The 25,385-nt window shown below is 43.2% G+C and overlaps 2 protein-coding genes across 15 annotated transcripts in view; one reads left to right on the top strand and one right to left on the bottom strand.

Annotated features, from left to right (window-relative positions):
• The window catches only part of CD109 (CD109 molecule), a 195,019-nt gene that overhangs the window by 110,892 nt on the left and 58,742 nt on the right, over nt 1-25,385 (bottom strand). For 13 of the 14 annotated variants that reach the window (XM_070496480.1, XM_070496473.1, XM_070496476.1 and 10 more), the window contains 3 exons: nt 14,645-14,673; nt 8,392-8,622; nt 2,528-2,653 (listed from right to left, as the gene is read on the bottom strand). In XM_070496480.1, the coding sequence (XP_070352581.1) occupies nt 2,528-2,653; nt 8,392-8,514 (249 nt within the window). In that variant the 5' untranslated portion in view covers nt 8,515-8,622; nt 14,645-14,673. Of the gene's footprint in view, nt 1-2,527; nt 2,654-8,391; nt 8,623-10,232; nt 10,335-14,644; nt 14,674-25,385 lie in introns of those variants that run through there. The other variant, XM_070496481.1, reaches the window with a different exon arrangement.
• LOC123280387 (small integral membrane protein 30-like) lies at nt 17,567-18,008 on the top strand. Its single transcript, XM_044757368.2, has one exon. It carries the CDS (start codon nt 17,702-17,704, stop codon nt 17,879-17,881), a length of 180 nt encoding a protein of 59 aa, XP_044613303.1. The 5' UTR covers nt 17,567-17,701; the 3' UTR covers nt 17,882-18,008.

Here is a 25,385-nt window from a genome sequence, read left to right as displayed (position 1 = left end):
AAACACCACAATCTGTTAGGTCCCACCAATTACAAATGACACGGATGAACCAAGAGAAGCACAGAGTGCCATGGCAACATCTAGAGGAGCCAGGCTATTTTAGACGATGCCTGAAGGATAATAGGAAGGAGCTAGAATAACAGTAGAAAAACAGCATTCCACGCAGAGGGAACAGCAGGTGAAGGCTCTGGGATAAAGAAGACTGGTGAGTTTAAGAAACTTAAAGGATATCATATGTCTAAAGCTTAGAGTTCAAGGGTAAGGTGGTACTTCACAAGGCTGAAGAAGTGAGCAAGGGACAGATCTTGTGAAGACTTTTAATTTTTTAAGCACCTAAATTTCCTTAAGAGCATTATCTTTTTTTCCTACCAAAGCAATACAACAGGTCAAGTTCACAAACTACTACATGAGAAATCCTACAATCTCACATCTCCTACAGTCTTTTTCCACTACTCTATTCTCCTCTCTCCTCCAGTACTCGCTCTGTGTACCAATCATCGAACAAATTAACCTCTCAGAGGCTGCTACCAGCTAAGAATGCCCTGCCTGGTCACTGTGCAGAAGTGGCCTCTGAATGAACCAACCACAGACACCTGACCAATGACCCACACAGCCGCCAGCCACCCACGCAGAGGCTTGCGGGGAGGGCTCTGAAGACGAGGGCTATTTAGCTGAGCCAATGTCCCCAGTCTAGATTCAGACTACAGAACACCCTAAAGGTTGGCAGAAGAGTGAGAAGAGAACGGGGCAGCCTACGAGAGACAGAGGGAGCAGCTGGCACCAAAAGCATCAGTGCTCATCCTTACCATAAACCCTCTACCCCAAGGTGGTCTGAGTAAGACCCCACCCTTGGACGCACCTGACAGGCTCACTGACTCAGTGCCTTATGATTCCACTGCTATTTCACCGCCTTGTGCTTTTCAGTCACCCTTGTGTCACTTAACTGTTGTCATATTATTCATGTCACTGCAACAATGGTCTCTGAAGACAGAGACCATATCTTTAGCTTCCTTGAATCCATCACAGCGCTATAAGACCTCAACACATATTTGATGGGCGACGGACCAATGGATGGACAACTGATTCCTGGAAAATTTATAATGAAATCAAAAAGTGGGAATTGAGAATAAAATCCTAACTCCTTAAAACTCACAATACGCTTCCTAATCTTCAGCTCCCATCATTCTCCACATGCTCCAGTAACTCCAAACTTCTCCCAAATGCTCCGGCACACGAGGTTCTCTTCCATTCTCCCAGCCTCTACACAAACCCTTCTCTCTCCAAAGGCTCACAAACATCCACCCCTCCGTCCTTCTCTAGCAGCTCAAACGTCTGGCTTCCCCAGAGTTCCCCACCTCCTGTTCTAGGCTCCCATAACTCCTTGTGCATGTCTCTACCCTTTCTCACTTCCTGTCTGTCTCCCCCTCTGTAGCATGACCTCTCTAAGAGCCCAGCACGCTCTTCCTCTTTAGTGGATGCTCAAAAAAATGTGCTGACCAAGGTGGACTAGTCCTGCTTTTAGGATATGGCCCCAAAAAATGTTAACTAAAGGAAAAATTTCTTTTTAATTTATTAAGTACTTGGTACCTTTCTCTTACCTCAGGTCTTATGCTAATGAATGATTATTCTTTCTTAATAAAGTGGTTCTCAGTGGAGGGGGGAGGGTATTTTCCCCCAAGGGACAGATGTTTTTGATTGTCACACGTGGAGGGAAGCAGAGCTGCTGCTGGCATCTAGTGGGCAGAGGCCAGAGATGCTGCTAAACATGCTACAGTGCACAGGACAGCCCTCGTGACATCGAGTTTTTGTCCAAAATGTCAACAGTGAGAAGCCCTGTTCTAGTAGCATTATTTTTTAAAGCTCTTATTTGTGAATTTATATATATTTTAATAAATTTCAAAGAAAAAAATGGGAAAATATTCAATGAATCTTCAAACATCACACAGTGATGCACAGGAGAAACCTGGGGCAGACAGACGGGCACCTGAACGCCCTACCCTGTCAGATCTCAGAGCTGCCCGAACTGGCAGCAAAGGAAGGAAGCAGGTGGAGGAGCAGGGGAGAAAGAAGGACGGGGGAACAGAAGACTGACACACTATTGAAAGTCACTGTGCTTTTTAAAACAAAGATAAAGTAGGTTAGTCCAATCTCATCAGGAGTCATTATTCTGAGACATAAAAATGTGCCAAAATAATAGGTAATGTATTCCTTATTCAGTTTTAAAATTCTCTATGTATGCAATAATTAAGTGAAATAAACATTTAATCAATTTTATACTAAAATGTGAAATGTTTTAACCTTCAAACATTATATTATAGAAAAAAACAGTAATGATTAAAACTCTAATATATTATAATGTAGGCTAACCCATAGATAAACACAGTAAATTAAAAATAAACCACTCAATTTATCTAAATGTTCAGATTAATGTTTTTCTGTTAATCAAATAAATGACTTTGGAGATATTTCCCCACTTGACCTATTTAAATCCTTTTAAAATTCCCCTTTAAAATATATTTATACTCACATTCACTTGAACTTGAATGGACCAGTCACCAAGTATTGGATGGGAAGATAACAGAAAAGTTTTAGAAATGACTCCAAGATCACTTTGTTCTGACAACCACTGCTGGATCAGATTCGACTTGGGGTCCTACAATGAAACCACACACGTTAGCTCCGTAAAGACTGCCCATGTACACGTCCATCCTATCTGGTTATGAGGGGTGCCCTGCAGCATTCCCAGGCACATCCACAATGTGGCACCAAGAAAGTTTTTGGAAAATGTCAGCTCTACACCACTAAAGAAGACAAATCAAAATTTCTTCTTTTCTCATTCTCCTGAGAACATCTTTATTCTGTTCCACCTTTTAATTCTTGACATGGAAAACACTACAATGTGTACATCACCAAACCTACGCTGTTATTGTTAAAAGAAAAGGCTGCTGTAGACATGACAGGCCCCACGATTATTAAAGCATTCAAAGCCCTCTAGTGCCAGGCACTCTGCCTCATCATTACAGCTCGCACATCTCTCAGGCATCACCACTCTCCTTCAGGGCAGGATTTTGCTCACGTTACAGCCGAGAAAACCGACGCCTGGAGAAATTTAGGTAAGCACTCAACTGTAAGCAGTTGGCATGGTCCAGTATCACAGCACCAATATGTGATAGAATACAGGATTCAAACCCATGTGTCTTTTAATTCAACCAAAGTTTATCAGGGGGCCTTCCCCACGTCCTAGTGGTTAAGTTCAGATGCTCCACTTCAGCAGTCTGGGTTCAGCGTCTGGGTGCAGTCCTACACCACTTGTCAGCCATGCTGTGTTGGCGACCAACATACAAAATAGAGGAAGACTGGCACAGATGTTAGCTCACGGTGCATCTTCCTCAGCAAAAAATTGAGGAAGAGTGGCAACAGATGTGAGTTCAGGGCAAATCTTTCTCAGCAAAAAAAAAAAAAAAGTGTATCATACTACAGAAAACAGATTGGTGATTACCAGAGGGGAAAAGGGTGAGAGGAGGGCAAAACGATTAATGGGCCACATGCATACCATGACAGATGAACGGATGAAACTAGACTTTTGGTGGTGAACATGATGTAGTCCCTATAGAAGTCGAAATATAATGATGTACACTCAAAATTTATATAATGTTATAAACCAGTGTAACCTCAATTAAAAAAAAAGAAAAAAGTGAATCATAGAGATGTTAAACCAAGGAAATGAAAACACTTCAGTCTTCCTATACTCTCCCAGACAACGATCCCTTCACGAACGTTCATCCAAGCCGAGTCAGAAGTCATCTCAGATTCCTCTCACATTCTCAACTCTGTCAACTCTGTCTCTTTAACATCTCTCCAATCTGCCTCCTTCTTTCCATCCTCACATCCACGTGATGTCCTGTTTTCTAACTGTTGCACCTAATCTCCCTCCTCTGGTCTTGCCCTCTGACACATTTTCCCCATTGCTAACAGTGTTACCCATCTGAGACTCAGGCCAAGTGGCTGAAACGCTAGGCACTGTCCCCGGCATAGAACATCAGTGAATAAACACTGGCTCTCATCATTATGCTGGACCACTCGGTAACGATGGCTTTTGTTTGCGTACAGAATGAGGTCTACACTCCTTCGCATAGTTTATTAGGCTTAGTAATCTGACCCCATCTACATTTCTAGGTTCATCTTCCTCCAAATATGCAGATTTGTTGCGATTCACCCCAAAAGCCATCTAGCCTCTGGAATTGCTGCATGGAAGGCCCTCCCTTCTTTGACCCACAGGGAAAATAAGCCCCTCTTCCGGCCTTCTGAACATGCCTCCTACATGCAGAAGTGATCCCTTCCTGGGGAGGCCCTAACACATCTGCAAGTTCACCACTCCTGAGGACACAGTACTGCTTAAGATACTCATGGGTTATGTGGGGGGTTTTGTCCCCAACTAGACTGTGAATTCCTGAGGGGGGGGGATCAAATATTTTCCCCTACTCTTCTTCTTTATCCTTTTACCAGAGATAGTGGGTTAGCCCAGTTATTAGAAGCCAGAAGAAGCCTTTCTCCCCAAGCAGGGGAGAATATGAGTCAGAGGTAAGCACAATGCTAAGAACTGAGTAGCGGGTAGTCTAGGAAGCCAGAAACTAATTGTTAAAACCAAAGACCAAAAGCAAGTCAAGGCCAAGCAGGCCACTATCCTTGGCCAACTCCAGGGACAGGCGCTGTAAGCAGCAGTGGGCTCTCCTGTGCCTGCCACAGCATGACACAGGGAGGGCTACAGAGTTTAAAGGATCAAAACAAAGGAGGAAACACAAATAGCTAATAAATATATGCTGTCTAATAATTAAGGGAATGCAAATGAAAACAATGAAATACCATTTTTCTTCTGTCACACCGACAAAAATAAAAAATAATAACAATGACAATTCCCAGGGTTATTTAAAAAGTAGGGAAAATGTTCATACTCTTCTGATGTATTATTTTGGTGAGGATGCCCATTTCTCCCAGGGGGCGCCCTGGCCCTCAAATGAAAGAAGTCCAAACTGAAGTCTGATGACTTTGCACCTGGATGATCTGGAGGGTTGAGAATGAACAAGATAATCCCTCTGGTTTCCCAAGCCTGTCTTGGACCTAGGCCTGTCACCAACAAGGGAGACATAGAGAACGCAGAAACACCATAAGTCTTTACAGAGCACATCAGGAGTGGAATGGGCCATGCACGGTGACATCACAGCAGAGCCCAGCATCCTCATGTGGTCATCTCCCACTGGAAGGCACACAGGACAGCCAGAGACAATGCAAACAAGTGCCCTTGTCATAAGTAGAAGAGCCACATGCCACGACGCTGGAAATGTGGGCCCTGGGACCCTTTGGATCACCTCTAGATGGTTCTGGATCACCGTCAGGTGCCTCAGCACAGCACACTGCCTCCCGCCTCTGCTAGACTGTCTTGTAGTGCACTCCCCAGCTGGAAAACGTGTCTGCAAGGAGTGTTTCTGCCGCTCCCTGGAGCCCTGAATCACGCAGAAGGCATCTGTCCAGCAGGTAGAATCAGAGAAGTCAAACTGCTTACCCAAGGCGGCCCTTCCCCCAGCCAGGGCTGAGGTTCTGGGTTTGCCAGCACGACTCCAGGCCAGAGTGTCAAGGCACAATCGCAGGGCACAAATAAGCCCACAATACCTGGTCCAACACAGGGTCATTCACCTGTACCAGGAGCAACAGTTTCTCCAAGAAGAAAAGACAGGGCGGAAGCCAGCCGAGCCAGCTGCCATCACAGCGTCGGCAGCTTCCATAGTGTGAGGCCAGGCGGCTGGAGGGGGTCAGAATTAGAGTAGAGGTAGGGCATATTTTGGGCGCAGGCAAAACGAATACTACCCAATGCTCCCCCAAAAACACACTGCACATCCCTGAACATGCTGTGACAGTCAATATTTTAGCCACGGCCTGCAGTCATTCTTGGCTGGGCAAGACCCAAAAAGGTCCCAAAACGTTGGCCTCTTAGCTCTCAGATGCACTTCTCCACAGCAGCCTGCAACTGGAAGCACAACTCAGTCCGAGTCCAAGCTCCTGTCACACTAAACCCCACTTTTTCCTGGGAGGTTTTTCCAAGAAACCAGCTATTCCACCCTGACAGATGTAGAAAACGTCAGCGTGTGGGGAAGCCCGGCCCAAACAGCTGCCCTCAGGTGGGAAGCACAGCCGTGGGGGTCTGCACAGCACTCGACCCGGCCTCTGTAGGCTCCAAGGAAGGAGGCAGCTGCCCCTGAGTTCAGGCCCCAGCCTCACTGCTGCCACAGGGAGCGGAAGGTGGCCACCCCCATTCACCGATCCCAAACGCTCCGGGTTCCAGGTGGAATTTTACTTTAAACTCCCTTCCCCTGGCCAAGAGGGCCACATGGTGGCCAGGCCAGTAGTGCCCTCAGGACCAGAGGCAGCAGAGGAAGGGCTCTCAGTACTCTGCTAAAGCCGAATGTGGGAAGTCAAGCCAGAAACTGGAGAGAACAGCCCAACAAATCTATAAATGACAGGTTTCAAAGACAGATGCTAAAGCAGAGTTACAGAGACGCAAAATTGTACAAATGCACAGACCAGATGCCAGAATCAGCAGGGTTAGCTCTGGGTAAATGCCTACAACATGCAATCTATCCAGCGCTGCCTTTCATTTGCGTGAGGCAGAAGGAGGCAGACTGAACGTAAACAGCCAGAGACAGGCAGACATTTACTACTAAATCCTCCATTTTACACACAGTTTCTGGCACACAGTAAGTTCTCAGTACATGTGGATAAAGGATGAAGGATGGTATGAATGGAGTCCATAAAACCGTGCTTGGAGACTGACATGAACGTAGAAACGCTGCTCCCTACGTCAGTCGGTTGCACAGACACTGCAATCAACAGCGGGACAGGAACTCACGACACTGCACACTCCGAAGCGACACAGCGCAGCCCAGCACTACACACGGAGCACAGGCCAGCCAACGACACACTTGCTACAACACGTCTCGGCTTCAACTCATATGTATACATGTTTGTGTGCTCGACTTTCTTTAATTTATAACAACAAAGAAACTAAGGAGAGTAGGAAGATCCTGCACTGAAAAGCCTGCGTTTGCCTTGCGTTCTGCATCATCCACCAGCACATCGAGGGTGACTGAAGGCTCAGGACCAGGGGTGCCCAGGACCGCAGACTCTCAGGTCTACAATCAAGAGAGTCCCACGCAAACCGGGACGAGTTGGTCACCTATGTCCCCAGCAGGCTTGAGCATCTAGTCTTCCTCTCAGCTCGAAGGTAGAAACCACGTCCAGCCGAATCCCAGCCTTCTTCAACTTGGCTCTCACAAGAAAGCACTCGTCTGCTAACGACACTGCATCTGGATCACCAGAGCGTGCAGGCAGTGGAGGCCAAACGACTCCCTGCCACAGGAGGGTCCCAGGACGATGACAGCTGATGTTTAGTGAGCATGGGCTGTGTGCCAGGCTCGGCTCTGAGTGCTTCACCTGAATTATCTCACTTAATCCTCACAAAAACCTTTGTGAGGTATTATTATTACACATTTTACAAATAAGGAAACTGAGGCTCAGAGAGGTTAATTAATTTCCTCAAGGTTTGACAGCTGGCATCTATTCTTCACAGAGCAGACAGTGATCCTTTTAAGATGTTATGTCACACCATGTCTAGCCTCAAAATTCTCCAGTGAATTCTCATTTCACTCAAAGTAAAATCCAAAGTCCACATTACGGCCAAGAAGACCCTCTATGATCCCTCCCCCAACATGCCCTCCTGTGTCTGATCTCGTCTCACTGTCCTCTCACTTCCTGTGCTCCAGTGCATGGCCAGCTTGTTGTTTACCCAAACACGCAACGCTCCCACCTCAGGTCCTTTGCATACGCTTTGCATGGGCTCCTTCTTTTACTTCCTTTAGGTCTCTGCTCACATAGGCCCTCCCGAACAACCCGACAGAAAACAGCACACACAAATACTCCCACTCTCTCCCTCTCACACACACACAGACCCCCCCCAATCCTGTTATATAGATGTCTGTGTGTATATTTATTGTCCATCTCCCCAGGAGCCACTAAAACATAAGATCAGAGTGAGCAAAGTCCTAATCAGTCCTGTTCACTGCCCTATCCCAGGACCTGGAAGATGGAAGTTCCATAAATGCTCCACAAATGAATTAGTCAACGAAGAAGCCAGGACTGGACCCCACAGGCCAACTCTGGGGCCTGAGGTCTTAACCTATTGCTCCACCGTCTGTCTTTCCAGAGAGAATCCCATGCTGGGAGGGAAGCTCATCCACAGGGACTTCTAAGGTATTCCAGCATCAGGAACATGAGCAGGACTTCCAAGAGAGCTGCAGTGAGGCGGCTCAAACTCCTGGATCACGTCTATCTGGCACTCACCTTAATGAGAATGTTCACAGCAGTTCTGCAAGGTTTAAAATCTGAGAAGAGTGTGACAATACGAAACTTCACGTCTTGCTTTGGCTTGTATAGGGACTTGTCTGTTTGAATGAAGACAGTCATTCTCTTGGTCTCAAATGATAAGCGAGTGCTATTACTGAATAAAATCTCATCCTGGGCACGTCCAGCTACATGTAGCTCATAAATCTCATCTGCACTGTTCAGAGGTAGCTGGAAAAAAAGATCAGACATATCAAGGTCTCATTATTTTACCTCGAAAAAGTTCTTACTTACAAGTTAGAAAATTTAAATACCTAGTATTATCACAAGTAATTGCTGAAAAATTTGCCCCTCTGAGGCACCAAAGTTAAACAATTCACTGTCTCTCTCTTAACAGCCTGTGGTTTGCCCTCGGATTAACCCGCAGGACGCACGTCACACAGCTCTCTCAGCAGTAGATGCCTTGTCATCTTCTGCTCCACGTGCCAGCTCCTCCCTCACGGTCCTCGTGGTCAGAGCATCCGACATCCCCACATCCCCTTCCACGCCTGCCCCCCGATGCGGTCAGCCGGAGAAAGGCACATCTGCACGAGGTGGGCGTCCTCACTCCGCTCTCCCAAGCTCTTTGCTGTGGTGCACTCCCTTCCTGCATCTCGCTCATCACCTGTCACAGCCCTGGTAGAGATGATGGCACCACTACTTCCTGTTTCTATTATGAGTAGACACGCCGCCTTCTCGTGCGAACAGCCCAGAAGCCCACCTCAGCAGCTTGCACACCTATGTCATTTTACCTCCCTTCAGCTGGGTGCTCTCACTAACACCATTTTACAAACAAGGAAACTGGGGCTTGGAGGAGTTGAGGAAGCTGTTCCAGGTCACCAGCTGACATTCAAACCCAAGATGAGCTATGCTACTATCAAGAGACTTCACGTGGTGGCTTTAAAATATGTCAAAAACTCTCTGACCCTTGTCCGTTCAAAACACAGAGCCTAATTCCCCCGACTTAGTGACTCGCTTCTCAAAAACAGAATGAGGCTGCATCATAAAAAGGGTTGTTTCTGGCTGGCTCTCTCTTTCTTGGATCCATCTCTGGGGGAAGCCAGCCGCCATATGATGAGGTCACTCAGGAAGGGTATGGAGAAGCTCACAGCGGGGGAAATGAGGCCTCTGCCAACACCACCACCAGCTTGGCAGCCCTGGGGATGAACCTTCTGACAGAGGACCCAGCCCTGGGGAAGCCTTCAGACGACTGCAGCTCTGGCTGACATCCTGATGGCACCCTCACGAGACCCAAAGTCAGACCCAGCCAACCACGTGGGTCCCACACTCCAGACCCACAGATACTGTGAGAAGCAATAAAGGGTTATTGCTGTTACACCAAAGTTTTGGGATAACAGGTTACACAACAAGTAACTAGCACACCTGACTTTTAGTTCATTTTCAGACTAATAAACCTGAAGTTCTGAAACTACATTCTGACTCCTTTTTGCAAATAAGGTTTGTCCACAGAAAGTTCAGAGGGGATTTTCCAATAAAAGCGACCAGCATAAAGCTGGCAACATGGATAAGAACATGAAGGAAATGTAACAAACCTCCAATAAAATGGTCAGCAGGAAATAGGGAGAAAAGTACTGATGTCTGCAACTTACTTGGAAATGCCTTTTAAAAATAACAAGAACTAACTGATGAAGAGATGGGTAGCTGGAGGCCACGTGACAGAGTAAGGACGGGAAAATGCTAATGGCAGATTCCAAGTGCTGTTCACTGTGAAATTCTTTCAAGTTTTTTGTATATTTCAAAATTTCATAATAAAATATTAGGAAAAAAATCAGTAACGTCACCTTCAAATGACCTCTAGTGCTGACTTTTGCTTTTCTTCAATAAACAGATATTTATTGAGCACCTTCTGGGATACAATGTGAACCAAAGATGTGTGCCCCAGCGGGGCAGAAAGTCCAGCCTGGAACTTGCATTCTTAGATTCTATTTTCTCAAGTAATACTTCAGTCCTCAGATTCTTTTAAACAGATTCCTTAACACTATAAGCAGGAAAATATATATGTCAGAAAACAGCGTATCTCATGTTTATATATGGCAAAGATTTATAAATATTTCATGTTTAAAAATACGATATTTGATGGGATTGCTCTTTATGACGACGATATAGTTTGGTCATTTTTAGTGGCACAGAGGCCCCAGAACCGATAGTAGACTGAAGACTTATGTCAAATTCATGCTGTAGAGGACCGAAACTGAAGACGCCTATTAACCATGAGGTGGCCAAAGAGTTAAGAGAATTAGAATTAACACAAACGTGTCCAAAAACATTCACTCTGTCCCCTACTCCATCCTCCTTCAGGGTGTGACACTGCCTCAAGGGGAGACGGCATCCACTATCATTCTGTTGCTTTCTGTGTCCCTAACTTTTTTTTTCAACTCTCCCATTAGAAACCTTGCCTCCCCATATGTAAAATTTAGGTAATTTGGGATCCTCAAAGCCTCAGTGCTAATCTCAGTGCTGGAAAGTCACAGCTGACAGCATGGATGTGGCATTATCAGTAGTCCTGGGGCACCTCCATGAACCATGGGGCATCAGCACATGGCCTGGAGCGTCGCCCAGACTCTAGTTGTCAGTGTGGACCCTGGGCCTCCACTGTTAATGGTAGAGAGACACAATGAGGAGGAGACTGGAGAAAATGTTGTGGATTTTAAGCCATCTTTATGGAATTTTCACTCTGTGCCAGACCTGGAATAGGTTGTAACCTGCTTCCCAGAGTGGAGAGGACACCAGAAAGTTACAAAAGCTCCTGAATCTCTGCAGGTCGACTGCCTTCTGCCAGCCACAATTACTGAAAATGCTTCCCAGAATTGGTAATAAAGAGATCCCTGATAAGAGACTCCCATATCTCTTATACAAGTACCAATTATTTAACTCAGAGAGTTTGAACTCCTACATGTTGCGCTGAGGGCACAGGGCTAGAGAAAGATGTACTTCCCACAATTGGAGCCTGTCTGGCACACGACAAGAGGCTGGGGTGTAAAATATTGAAGGGCTTTGAGCAAGAAAATATCAATCAGCATCTGAGCATGGCTGATTCTCAGTTACACTAAGTCTCTTTTGCGCACACAAATGCAAACTCTCTAAGCAGATGATAGCTCTCTGCCAGGCTTCATAAAGAAGCCCCGCTCAGAAAGGTCCTTGGTGGACAATAAATGGATTTCTCATTCTTTTTTCTTTTTTTTTTTGATTCTTTCTTTATTGTGGTAACAGTGGTTTATAACATTATATAAATTTCAGGTGTACATCGTTATGTATTTCGATTTCTGTGTAGATTACGTCACAGTCACCACCCAAAGACTAATTACAATCCATCCCCACACATTTGTGCCTAATCACTCCTTTTGCCCTGCTCCCTCCCCCCTTCCCCTGTGGTAACCACCAATCCAATCTCCGTTGCTATGCGTTTGTTTGTCGTTGTTTTTATCTTCTACTTATGAGTGAGATCATATGGTATTTGACTTTCTCCCTCTGACTTATTTCACTTAGCATAATACCCTCAAGATCCATCCATATTGTCACAAATGGCTAGATTTCACCATTTCTTATGGCTGAGTAGTATTCCATTGTGTATAAATACCACATCTTCTTTATCCATTCGTCCCTTGATGGGCACCTAGGTTGCTTCCAGTCTTGGCTATTGTGAATAATGATGCAATGAACATAGGGGTGCATGTATCTTTATACATTCATGTTTTTAAGCTCTTTGGATAAATACCCAGCAGTGGAATAGCTGGATCATACGGTAGATCTATCCTTAATTTTCTGAGGAATCTCCACACTGCTTTCCATAGTGGCTGCACCAGTTTGCACTCCCACCAGCAGTGAACAAGGGTTCCCATCTCTCCAGATCCTCTCCAACACTTGTTTCCTGTCTTGTTAATTACAGCCATTCTGACTGGAGTGAGGTGATATCTCATTGTAACTTGGATTTGCATTTCCCCGATAGTGATGTTGAATGGATTTCTCATTCTAATTTGGGCTGTCTAAAGCCATTTCACCTCCTCTGAAAGATCAATTGCCTTAAGGAAACAGAGATAACGTAAGAGCATTTATCTCCTTTACCTCATTAATAACTCCAATTACTAAAAGTAATGCAAATGTCAAAAAATAAAAATGAGAAATTTAAGATGACAGTTTCTATTAAAAATATATTAGTAATTTTACTTAAAATAAACTTTAAAAACATTTCTAATTTTAAAAACTACTCCCTTGTTTTAAGTTGGATTTACTTACAAAGACAAGAAAAAACTTTTTCTAATATATTTTGTACAAAAAATAATCTTCACATTAAGCATCAATTATGGTTTTTATTTACTTCTTATTGAAGGCTGATTTTAGTGTATTAAAAGTACAAATGATGAGCTAATCAGATATTAAAACCACACTTGTTCTAATGCAGTCAAAATATTCATACTTTACAGAAAAAATTTACAAGGACCTTACAAAATAATTTAAAGTATTACATTTACAAACAACAGAATGTAAGCACACTTTGAAAGTTGGGTCTATTTTAATTGAAATCTCATAAAAATGCAGAACCTTTTATTCTCACCAAACACTGAAATTTTCCCAGACATTTTATGACTAAGTCTTTAAAATTTTGTTTTACTATAAAGGGATATAGTCCTAAATAGAATCTCTAGTAAGGCTTTCAATAAATAATTGCTACATCTACATACAATAGAAATGGCATTAAATTAAAGACAGATATAAGATGTTGAAGTTAGTATTTCATATAATTAAGACTTAAAAGAATAATAGGAGCCAAATTTCCAGCTCATGACAGTTCAGATGAGGACAGTCTACACGAGCATCGCTGGAATGAGCCCAGGTGGCCCTGGCCACGGCATGCCTTCTCCTCTCAGCTGGTCTCCACTTCCAGCCTGTGCACCTGCAGAGTGCTCTGAGGGAACCAGATGGTTTTGTGCTTTAAGCTGCGATTCCTGAACTTAAACCTCACCCCCTTCTGCTCTAGGACAACTATATCACAGACGATTTATTTTAATTTTCTCATTGGAATACTCTTTCAATAGAATTACACACATTCTCGTTAACTTTAAGCAATCTAATTCTTTATCATCAGTTAGGACTGGGGTTTTCCCCATGTCTGCCTGCTCCTGCCTTTTTCCCCCACCTTCTATTGTTAGCAGCAGCGTACTTCTTAGTAAGGGAAGTACAAACATAATAGGCAACAAACATAATAGCTATGGAACATAAGCAATTTTTATAAAGGACTCTATTCTCTAAGAACCCCCTAAAATGAACATGGTTTCCGAATGTGCTTGACAAGGAACTTTCAAGAGGTAATGGCCTCTTAGGCAGCGCAGGTCCTACATAAGGACGCGGCGTGTCGGCTCAGAGCCATTAGTCAGCTGCTCTCAGGAAAGTCTGTCAGATCACATCTCCTGCTGGATGCTGTGTCGACTCTATTGTACATGAAATGTGTGAAGCTCCAAAACAGAACACAAGAATAAAAGTATGAACTTCCAAATCAAAGCCATGGGAAATAGGATTGGTTAACAAACAACACTGAATAACCAGTTTTTATGATTCTCTCAACAAAATAATAACCCCTTCCACTTCTACAGCAAATTCTTTCCCATCTCCTTTCACCTCCAGGGTGTCCCTGTGAAACAGAGACAGCATCCTGATCCCCTTTTCCAACGCCAGGACACTTGCCTCAAGTGTAAAATTTAACAGAGGACCAAAAATGTCAGTAATCAAGATAAGTAATTCTCTTAGTATTTAAAATATTTTAAAGTAGCAAAAGCAATGCGAAAAATTAAATCATGCACAAAAAAATCAAAATTTTAAACAAAGACAAGATCAGCGTCACTGACGTTTCCTTTGCCTCAGGCTCCCACATGGCTCAGCAGAGCATTCCTTTTCAAGAAGGAAACTGAGGCACGGACTGTTAATTCCACGTTCAAGGCAGTCAGGCTCGTGAAGGCGGAAGCAGGACCAAGCTGGCCCAGGCTCCTGGCTGATGGTCCAGTCAGTTTCCCTCAGTGAAGATCTCCTTTTTACAAGAGGAAACCTTGCTATGAGTTTGAGGAGGCTGATGCAAGCTCCCTGAAGTAACATCATTCTTAAATAACCTGCAGATGGGACTGAGCCAAACACACAAGAAATAGACACTGATAGAAAAGCCAACAAAATATCTGAAACCAAATTTTTTTAAAGGGATACTTACTGATGGAAGAATAAGTGTCTTGAAAGAGCCTAAAAGGAGAACAGGGAAGAAAACAGAGTCATAATTCGAATAAGATGACATTAATACAAAACTCTTAATACTCTTTCAGACATACAGGGAATCACAGACTTAAAGAATGACAAACTTACTTGGTCAAACCAAAACAATGTTATTAAAGCCCAAAACACCTGAGAGATTGTTACATATCCTTTTCTCAAAGCATTAAGGAAAACTTGGGCAGACGTGGAAGGCTATCAGGCGAAGCCCCCAAAATCAGTTAACCTCTGCTTCTCTTTTCTACTATCATTTTTGTTGTCAATGTTGTTGCCGCTCTTGTTGCTGTTTTAAGGTTATACACTTCATACAGCGTACAGAAGGAACCTGAGGTTATTTCTCCTGTTGTCACACCCCCAGGAAAAAGGGAGAAAAGGCAGGCATTAGCCACGGCAGGGGGAGCTGGGACTCACAACTGACTCGTCAGTACTAGAGTGATGCGGACTTCTTTTCCCGTAAAGTTTCTAAATATAGAACTGCTAATTTAACTCATGCTAATTTCTCATCAGATCTATTTATTTCAAGGGAAAAAATGTTTCAAATTAAAAATAAAAAAGTACTTATCCAAAGGTCCCACTCAAGTGACATGAATTCAGAGGTGGTGACAGGTCCTCAGTTCCTTCATTCATTTAAGAAATATTTATTAAAGTTACCACAATGAACAAGGCAGACACAGTCCCTCTCCTCCTGGAGGCCACATGTGTCTATCCCATGGGAGCAGACAGGCACCAGAGCACAGCATAGTACAGAACAGGGGCTAAGCAAGTGGCCTCTGGAGTCAGACTACACTGGTTCCACCCTGAATCAGCCACATACTACTCTCATCCTTGAACAAGTTACCTGATTCTCCAGGATCAGTCTTTCATCCATAAAATAAAGACGTTAGTAATTATGGAGTGGAGGTAAACATGAGTCTACCAAAGCAAAGAGCTGGGTGAGACAAGACCACAGACGGGGAGAGGGCAGTAGAAATGTGGCTGGACCAGATCATGAAAGGCCTTTTACAGAGGGTGAGCCCTTGCCAGGACTGTCCCCGGTTATCCCAGCATCCTGATTGAGCTTTTGTCCCGGATCATGTGTGTGTGTGTGTGTGTGTGTGTGAGGAAGATTGTCCCTGAGCTAACATCTGTTGCCAATCCTCCACTTTTTGTTTGAGGAAGATTGTCCCTGAGCTAACATCTGTGCCAATCTTCTTCTGCTTTGTATGTGGGATGCCACCACAGCATGGCTTGATGAGCAGTGTGTAGGTCCATACCTGGGATCCAAACCCACAAACTCCGGGCTGCCGAAGTGGGGAGTGCAAACTTAACCACTATGCCACTGGGCAGGCCTCTCCTGGATCTTTTTTGATTTAGCAAAATATTAACATGAGATGGGATTAATTTGCCCTAGATTTAACTTGGAAATTTTGTAATCATGCTTTGGAAATATCTCATTTGTAGAAACAAACTTCTGTTCATTAAGTTAGTACTTTTTAAGGGATAGGCATATTCTATACTGACATGAAGTGAAACTGAGAAACCCTGTGATATTGCAGCAACTAAATTTAATGAAACATTCAAAAGAACCATGAATAGAGACAATTTTCTTGACAAGTTTTGTGTTGCAAAAATATTTGTTAAAGATAGGCATGGTACTCTGCAGGCAAAAAGACAGATCCTGTAAAATGTTTGAGCTGAAACATTTTTACTTTTAACATGGAAACATTACTTTTAACATGGAAAAAAATGGAACAGAGAATATCCTTCATATAGCAGAATTTGCTCTTATCTTACCATGTACCTCAGCTCATGCAGAGACAGTATTTTCTCAATTAAAAATATTATGGTCACTGTATATCAACAATGAACAAGTAGAATTTGAAATTAAAAACAATAACATTTACCTTAGCACACCAAAAACTTAAATACTTAGGTATAAATCTAACAAAATGTGTATAAGATCTGTATGAGGAAAACTACAAAAGTCTGATAAATGAAATCAAAGAAGAACTAAAGAAATGGAGAGATACTCAATGTTCATGAATAGGAAAACTCAATATTGTCACAACATCAGTTCTTCCCAACTTGATATATAGATTCAAGGCAATCCTAATCAAAATCCCAGCAAGTTATTTTATGAATATCAACAAACTGATTCTAAAGTTTACATGGAGTGGCAAAAGACCCAGAATAGCCAACACAATGTGAAGGAGAACAGAGTAGGAGGGACGATGCTACCCAACTTCAAGACTTACTATAAAGTTACAGCAATCAAGTCAGTGTGGTATTGGCAAAAGAACAGACGAGTAGATCAACGGAACAGAATAATGAGCCCAGAAATAGACTCCCATGAATATGGTCAAATGATATCTGACAAAGGAGTAAATGAAATACAATGGAGCAAAGACAGTCTCTTCAGCAAATGTTGATGGACTTGGACATCAACAAGCAAAAAAATGAAGCTAGACATAGCCCTTACATCCTTCACAAAAACAAACTCAAAACGGATCAACACTTAAGGTGTTTTATGTAAAACATAAAACTATAAAACTCCTAGAAGATAACATAGGAGAAAACCTAGCTGACCTTGGGTATGGCGATGCCTTTTTAGATACAACACCAAAGACACAATTCATGACAGATTTGATAAGCTGGACTTCATTAAAATTAAAAACTTCTGCTCTGCAAAAGACAATGTCAAGAGAATGAGGAGAAAAGCCACAGAATGGGAGAAAATATTTGCAAAAGACACATCTGATAAAGGACTATAATCTAAAATATACAAAGAACTCATAAGTCAACAATAAGAAAACAAACAACTTGATTAAAAAATGGGCCAAAGTGGCCCTCCTCGCCATTTCTGTAATGGCTGCTTCGTGGAAGGCGGTGTCACGCAGAAGCTCTTAGTCTCAGCATCCGGAGCCCCAAGAAAGGAGTATTTCAAGTCAGATAGAATTAGACATATACCATTTCTTTGAGACCTTCAGCCCTCAAGATCCAGCCACTTGAAGACCCCAGCATCATGACCTCAGTTTCAACTCAAGTGTTCTTAGTCCTCATTTCACTGCTTTGGGTGCTGCCTGTTGTTGAAGCAGTAGAAACTGGAGATGCAGTTGCTCTCTTGTTAGGTGTGGTACTCAGCATTACAGGCATTTGTGCTTGTTTGGGGATATATGCACGAAAGAGAAATGGACAGATGTGACTTTGAAGAGCCTCCTGAATCAAACCTTGCCCTGAAAATCTTTGTGCTGTTGAGGCTAAAAACAGAGCTTTGGTGTCTGGAAGTTCCCAAGAAATAGTGAATAGGGTAAATTCACATTCTTAATTAACTGTTTCACTATAAATGGGAACAAATTGATATATGTTAAATGGAAAGAAAAGTTTCCCAACAAATGATGTACTGACAAATGCAGTCTATAATTTGTATTTGCTGCTTAGAAAGAGGATCAAAGTAAGAGGGCTGAAGTTTGCATATGTAACATTTCATAGTTTCAGAATTCTCAAAGCACATGAAACAGGAAGAAGGAAGCTCTGGCCCAGAATCCTAGGAAATCACCACTGTTCAGTTGTAATCACTGCCCCCTGCATCTTTTTGGAGTCTTTTCTCCATATTTTTATTATATTTTTGTTTTTGTTATCTCCCAAGTTAATATTGTACTTAGATATGATATACAGTCAGACAGAAATTAAAATTTTATTTCTTTGGTGGGAAGAAGGATAAAAAAATGTATTCAGTGTATCTAACAGTGAAATGGAGAAAAGATTTAATGTAAAAAAAAATACTTTATATTGACGTTGAAATGGAGTAGCGATTTAATGTTAAAAAAACTTTATATTAACTAACATCTCCATAGTGAGAAATACTATATTAAATATAAACCCATTATGTTGTAATAAAAAAAAAAAGGGCCAAAGCAATTAACAGACACCTCACCAAAGAAGATACACAGATGGCAAATAGGCATACGAAAAGATGCTCCACATCACAGGGAAATGCAAATTAAAACAACAACTTATTAGAATGGCCAAAATCCAAAACACGGACATCAACTGCTGGCCAGGATGTGAAACACCAGGAATTCTCAGTCATTGCTGGTGGAATGCAACGTGATACAGCTCCTTTGGAAGAGAGTTTGGCAGTTTCTTATAAAACTAAACATACCTCTACCATACAATCTAGCAATTACGCTCTTTGGAGCAATCACAAAAATCTACACACAGATGTTTACAGCAGCTTTATTATTCATAATTGCCAAAACTTGTAAGCAACCAAGATGTCCTTCAGCCAGTGAATGGATAAACTATGGTACATCTAGACAATGGAATATTATTCAGAGCTAAAAAGAAATGAGTTATCAAGCCATGAAAAGACATGGAGGAACCTTAAATGCATATTACTAAGTGAAAGAAGCCAATCTGAAAAGGCTACATACTGTATAGTTACAACTAAATGACATTCTGGAAAAAGCAAAACTATGGAGACAATAAATAGATCAGCAGTTGCCGGAAGGTGGCAGGGAGAGATGAAAAAGCAGAGCACTGAAGATTTTTAGGGCAGTAAAAAATAGTCTGTATATTATAATGATGGATGTCATTATACATTTGTCAAAAACCCATAGAATGTACAACAGCAAGAGTGAATCCCCTAAGGTAAACTATGAACTTTGGGTGATTATGATGTCAATATTGCTTCATCCTTGGTAAAAAAAAAAAAAATGTACCATTCTAGTGAGTGATGTTGATAATGGGGAGGCTATGCATGCATAGTGGCAGGGGTAATATGGGAAATTTGCAAAAAAAATAAAATATTTTACTTATTTGAAAGTTCAAGTTGTCTGACTATCATATACATAATGACCATTGGTCAGACTACTTGAACATTCAAATAAATTATGGATAATAACCTACTGAACAAAACAAGAATCTATAAATTCGTGCTGCTGTCTAATTAAATAGATGACTAAATGAGGGAGAAAGAAAAGTTCTCCTTTACCATAGAATTCCAACTAATAAATGTAGAAGGAATCACGGAATTAGAAAATGTTATAACTATCAGGGTAATAATTGATTCAGGCAATAATCACCAATCTTGTGTGTACAAGCTGGGTGAGTGAGACTAGTGAGAAATAATAAACCCTTGCTGTTTAAACTACTAAGTTTTGGAGTGGCTCATTCACAGCGATCGATAAATGTAACACTTTTGGAATAAAAAAGATTAATGAGCAAAGCCTCCAGCCACGAGGGGCTGCTGAGCAACTGAAATGTACTGCAGACGTAAAACACACCCCATGCTGCTTAGACTCAAAACAGCAAAGAGAACGCAAACTCTCTCAGTAATAATTTTATACTGATTACACACTGAACTGATAATATTATGAATTATTGGGTTAAATACAGTATTAAAACTAGCCTCACCTGCTTCTTTTTATCTTTTTAATGTGGTTAGTAGAAAATGTTAAATTACATATGTGGCAACACTATCATGTGCTTCTGTTGGACAGCGCTGGTTTAGAGGATGGAAGACAAACTTTTGCTTAGAAGCAATAAAACAAGAGATTGGACTGCACGTAATTTTTAAATTTTGTAAATAAAATAATTATAGATACTACATATAGTTTTGTAAAAACTAACATATATTACCTGGTTTAATCGTCGCCATAATCCTATTAAGTATTATTACCCTTATTTTACAACTAAAACCCTCAGTCACAGAGACGCTAAGTCACTTGCCCAGGTCCCAGGGAAAGGAAGTAACGGAGCCAAGATGCTAACCCCAGACACCCGGCTCTGGGGTGCGAGCTCTGGACCAGTGCTCTGCACTGCCTGCAGCACCTGAAGGGGGCTGTACTTCTGCTCCTTCACTCCCACCGTGGATTAGTGTGACAGTCCACAGCCCGGGCGGCCTCTCTGTGCAGGCCGACTTCGCCACCCTTCAGGCGCAGAGGCTCAGACTCTCAGACCCTCCGCCCTCCTCAGCTTTGCGTCAGTCACCACCAGAACGCTTCTCCCAGCCTTACAGTAATACCGGAAGCGCTGCGGCAGCAGAGCTAGTTTTGTTTTTGTTTTGTTTTTGAGGAAGATCAGCCCTGAGCTAACATCTGCTGCTAATCCTCTTTTTGCTGAGGAAGACTGGCCCTGAGCTAACATCCATGCCCATCTTCCTCTACTTTATATGTGGGAGGCCTGCCACAGCATGGCTTTTGCCAAGCAGTGCCATGTCCACACCCAGGATCCGAACCAGCAAACTTAGCCTCTGCGCCACCAGGCCGGCCCCAGAGCTAGTTTTAAAATAATTCATGTTATACAAGAACTCCTGAGAAGGATAAGAAAACTAGAAAATTTCCCAACTCATTTATCGCAATTCTTTTTTAAAGATTTTTCTTTTTCCTTCCACTTCTCCCCAAAGCCGCCCCCCCCCCCCCCCCCGCCAATACATAGTTGTATATTCCAGGAACAGGTCCTTCTGGCTGTGGCGTGTGGGACGCCACGTCAGGGCCTCACGAGCGGGGCCAAGTCCGCGCCCAGGATCCGAACCGGCCAAGCCCGGGGGTCGCGGCCGAGCGCAAACCCAACCCTGCGGCCGGGCGGCCGGATCGCCGGTCTTCACACTACAGTTTTCACACATTTGAGGTTAATTTCAAGCTCTCAAAAATCCCTCTCCAAAGGAAAGTTAACCCATAAGCCCTCCGTCGAAGGCTGGCTCCCGGACGCCGCTCGCAGCCGGGGGAGGGGGAGGGCGCGGAGTTGGGGGAGGGCGCGGCCGGGGATGCGGCGGGGGCCGCAGCCAGGCGCTCGACGGGGCGGGGCGGGGCGGAGCGGACCCCCACCCCGGACGAGGCGCCCTCTGCCGCGCGTCTCCAGCGGGGCGTCTCCAGGGCGCCGCCAGCGCCCGGCCGCTCGGGAAGGCGTCAGTCGAGCCTGCAGGCTGCGTCTGGGCGGCACGGCACCGCCGCCACCACGAAGTCCACGCCGGGTGCAATCAAAAAGACCGAACTGCAGGGAGCTGGGTCCCAACAAACCTGCCTGCTTGACTACTGAGTTACTCATTTTCACTTCAGGATAAGTCACGGGGCTGCCTCCATTGTCAGTCCAGTGACTGGAGGAAACCATGTGCTTCCTTTCCAGCGCGGCGGACACAGCCTACCTCCCACCAGCGGCAAACCCACCAGATGGAGTGTGTGTGGCGGCGGCGGCGGGGGGCGGTCACAGACATAATTTATTTTTGTCTAAGTAACACCAAACAAGGAGAAAGTGGAGGGCAGCTGTGACTGTACAATCCAAGTAAATCCAGTAGGTTGATTAAGTGCAGGGCAAGCATTTTAGCAATTCAAAACAAGCTACCCAGATTTGAAATGCAGGAAATCCCACTTCATAGTAGAAATTTTATTTTTTTTAATGTAGCTCTTAATAGAGTCAAATCTTTGAGGGGTGTCCTCATTAGAGAGAAACTGGAAGGAGGGGGTGACTGCATGTCTACGTCCCACTGCTTGACGTGTGACCATGTCCGTTCGAAGACCCAGGAAAGACCCAGAGCCGGAAACAGAAGCTGCACCCGAAGCAGAGCCGCCCGCCCACCCCCTAACTCCGGCCGTCTCTGGGAGGGACGCTGGAGAATATGCAGGGAGATTCAATTTAAGGCCCCCTCACAGCTCTCCAGTGTCCTCATTAAAAGGTTAACATTTTTTTCGACTTGTCTTCCCTCTAAATTTACAAATGCAGCTAGGAATTTCCTAGGCACTTATTAGGTCTCATCTGAAAGTCCTAACATTCTAGCAGTAATTTACACCGCCAAAACATGACCCTGGGTGTGGGGTGGTGGGAGTGTGGATGAAGAATAGTAGCCTCTTTCTCTGCTGTTGCTAGGTTGAGGATTAAATAGTATTTGCAAACTGGCGTGAACATTTTTTATCCCTTTTGGAGAGGCTCCGCTTAGACTCAGGAGAGAGTCCCCACCTCTGCAAACCGTAAGGCACCCTCTGACTTGAGACACACAGGCCTTCTCAGCGTTAATGCAGACAACTGCAAAGCTCAGAATGCTGCTTTACGTTGAACCAGAGAAAGCCAATCTTAAAACCCTTTCAGACGTCTTCTCCTTCCCAACACCACTGAAGCCACTCAAAAGAAACCTTGTTTTAAGGCTTCACGCTTGGCACAGGCCTCAGAGCTGGCCGTTTGATTTACAAATAGAGTCAAAGCTATTTTTAAATTGTATAATAAGCATACACAAAAACTAACCTTTCCTTAACTTTTCAAACACACTCTATAATACCATATGCTGCCTCTTCTGACATCTGTGCTCACCAAATAGCTCAGCGGAGAGTCACGGAAGGGAAGGAGTCGTGTGTAACTGGAAGTCCAGCTAGGGGCAGAAATATTCTCTATAAAAGAACATGGATTTCCACCATATATATGCCTGACTTAGTACTGACTGCCTAATTCTTTCTGGCAGCTCTCTGCTATTCAGCGATATACAGTAATAAACTTAAGTATATTACTTTTTTAGCTGAAAATTTTTACCTCTTTCCCGTTATTAAATATTCTGATTATTCAGCATTTTCTTTGATCGCAGATGGACAAAGTGAGAAATGGGGTTCACCACAAAACTGTGGAAGACAAAACCTTAGAATATAATGTGTCTGTTTCACAGTTTAATGTCACTTCAAAGCTAAGTAACTCTTCAGTGAATTCAATCTATATAGAAAACACAAGTATTATAAGCGAAACAAAACAAAAAAAATTTCCTTTGGTCCCTTACATACTCCTTTAATTTTTCTCTCTCTGCCTCCACTTGCTTACAAATATCTCAATAAATATGAGTTTCATACACAACATTCTGTTCCACCTAGACCAGTGAGCATAAAGTAGATCAATCAAAAACCCACTAAAGGCAAAATAAATAAAATGGTACAGTATAAACTAAATGTTAGGTTCAATACAAATGGAAAACCAAGAGCCCACCAGGGGAGCTCAGTGTCCGGGCACACACTACGGCCGGGCCAACAACATGCAGCCCACTGGCCAAGGCGGCCCCACGCAGTTTTTGTACAGCTCATGAGCTAAAAATGGTTTTGTATTTTTAAAAAGCTGGAAAAAAATAAAAATAATAATATCTCATAACACAAGAAAATTATATGCACTCCAAATTCAGGGTCCATAAATACAGCTCCGTTGGTACACAGCATGCTCATTTGTTAGGCGCTGTCTACAGCTGCTTTCACACCACAGACTTGAACTCCAGCAGCTGCAACAACAGACCATAAGGCTGACAAAACCTATGATGTCTGCCATCTGGTCCTCTACAGGAAAAGCTTACCAACCCCTGTGGTATGGCGCTGCTTTTTAGGGAGACTTCCTCCTTTCTTAAGGGATAAGGAATAAGGTGGAAGGCCCACTGGAGTCAGAATCAAACAACCATCAACAGAGAGACCGGGCCTCATGCCACAAGCTTGTGCTCAGGAGGGAGGCGTTTGTACTAATATCTGACACTAGGAAATGCCAGGTACAACACGGCTGACATTCTCCAGTGTTTACTATGTGCCAGGCACTGTGATAAATGTTCTAAAGCAGTATACTAAAAAGAGAAAAAAGAAATGGGTGAAATTAATTTTAATAACATGTTTTATTTAACCCAATATATCCAAAAGATTATCATTGAACACATAAGCAATTTAAAAAATTAATGAGTTTTGTTGCATTTTTTTAGTACTAAGTATTCAAAGCCCAGTGTGTATTTTATACTCACAGCCCATCTCAATTGCCACGAGCCACATTTCAGGTGCTCAGAAACCACATGTGGCTAGTGGCCACCATATTGGACAGTGCGACTCTAAAGCAATGCTCTGAAGTAGGTACTGGTATTACTGCCTTATACAAATGAGGAAACTGAGACCAAAGGAGATGCAGTGACTTGCCCAAGGCCACATAAGTAGTAAGAGGTGGGGCTAAGGGTTCAATTCCAATGTGGCTCCAGAGCCCCCATTCTGACCCAATGTGTCTCTCAAACTGTACAGGACAGACCCAGCTATTCTTTCCAAAATATTAGTCCAAACAAAATCTCATATTCCCTCCCTGTCCCTCCTCTGGAGCTTAGGGCACTCTCATGGGAGTCTGTGGACACACCGACTCTTCCATCTTTTCTCTCTTATCCATGTTGTTATCACCTCAAGCACCCATGTAGTCCTGTGGGCAACCCTCCCTCTTCAACACAACAGGCCCATCTGCATCTCTCCATTCCCATGCCCATGCAGACACAGCCAAGCCATCTGTACTCTATTCCAGTAAACTCAGACTTGACCATGAATCCATCAACACAGCACTGCAAGCACCAGCTCGAGTTGAAATGAAACCTGCTTTGCTTCCCTGTGACGAGCACAGAGACAAGAACTTTATGTGGTCACCAAACGTTTATGCTCCCCAATATTACGCCATATACAATTTGGTGCCTAATCAAAGTTTGGAATTCTCAAAATAGTAAACACCCTGTCTTAACTATATTCCTGAGGAGACTTAACATTTATTGCAGTAAAATTAAAATTTATAATACTAAATCATTTCTGCCAGCTACATTTTCATAAATGGAAATTCCTAACATTGCCCTGCCACAAGGAAGTTCCTAGGTGCTCTAAAAATCTTTCCTCCCCGTTTGTTTCCAAGCTCTTTACCACTCTGGTTTTCAGATTTTCAACACGATTCATTTGTTCAGAACT

This window comes from Equus asinus, chromosome 24 (genome assembly GCF_041296235.1).
Source record: "Equus asinus isolate D_3611 breed Donkey chromosome 24, EquAss-T2T_v2, whole genome shotgun sequence".
In the NCBI taxonomy this organism is placed as follows: domain Eukaryota; kingdom Metazoa; phylum Chordata; class Mammalia; order Perissodactyla; family Equidae; genus Equus; species Equus asinus.
This window is presented reverse-complemented; position numbering and strand designations above follow the sequence as displayed.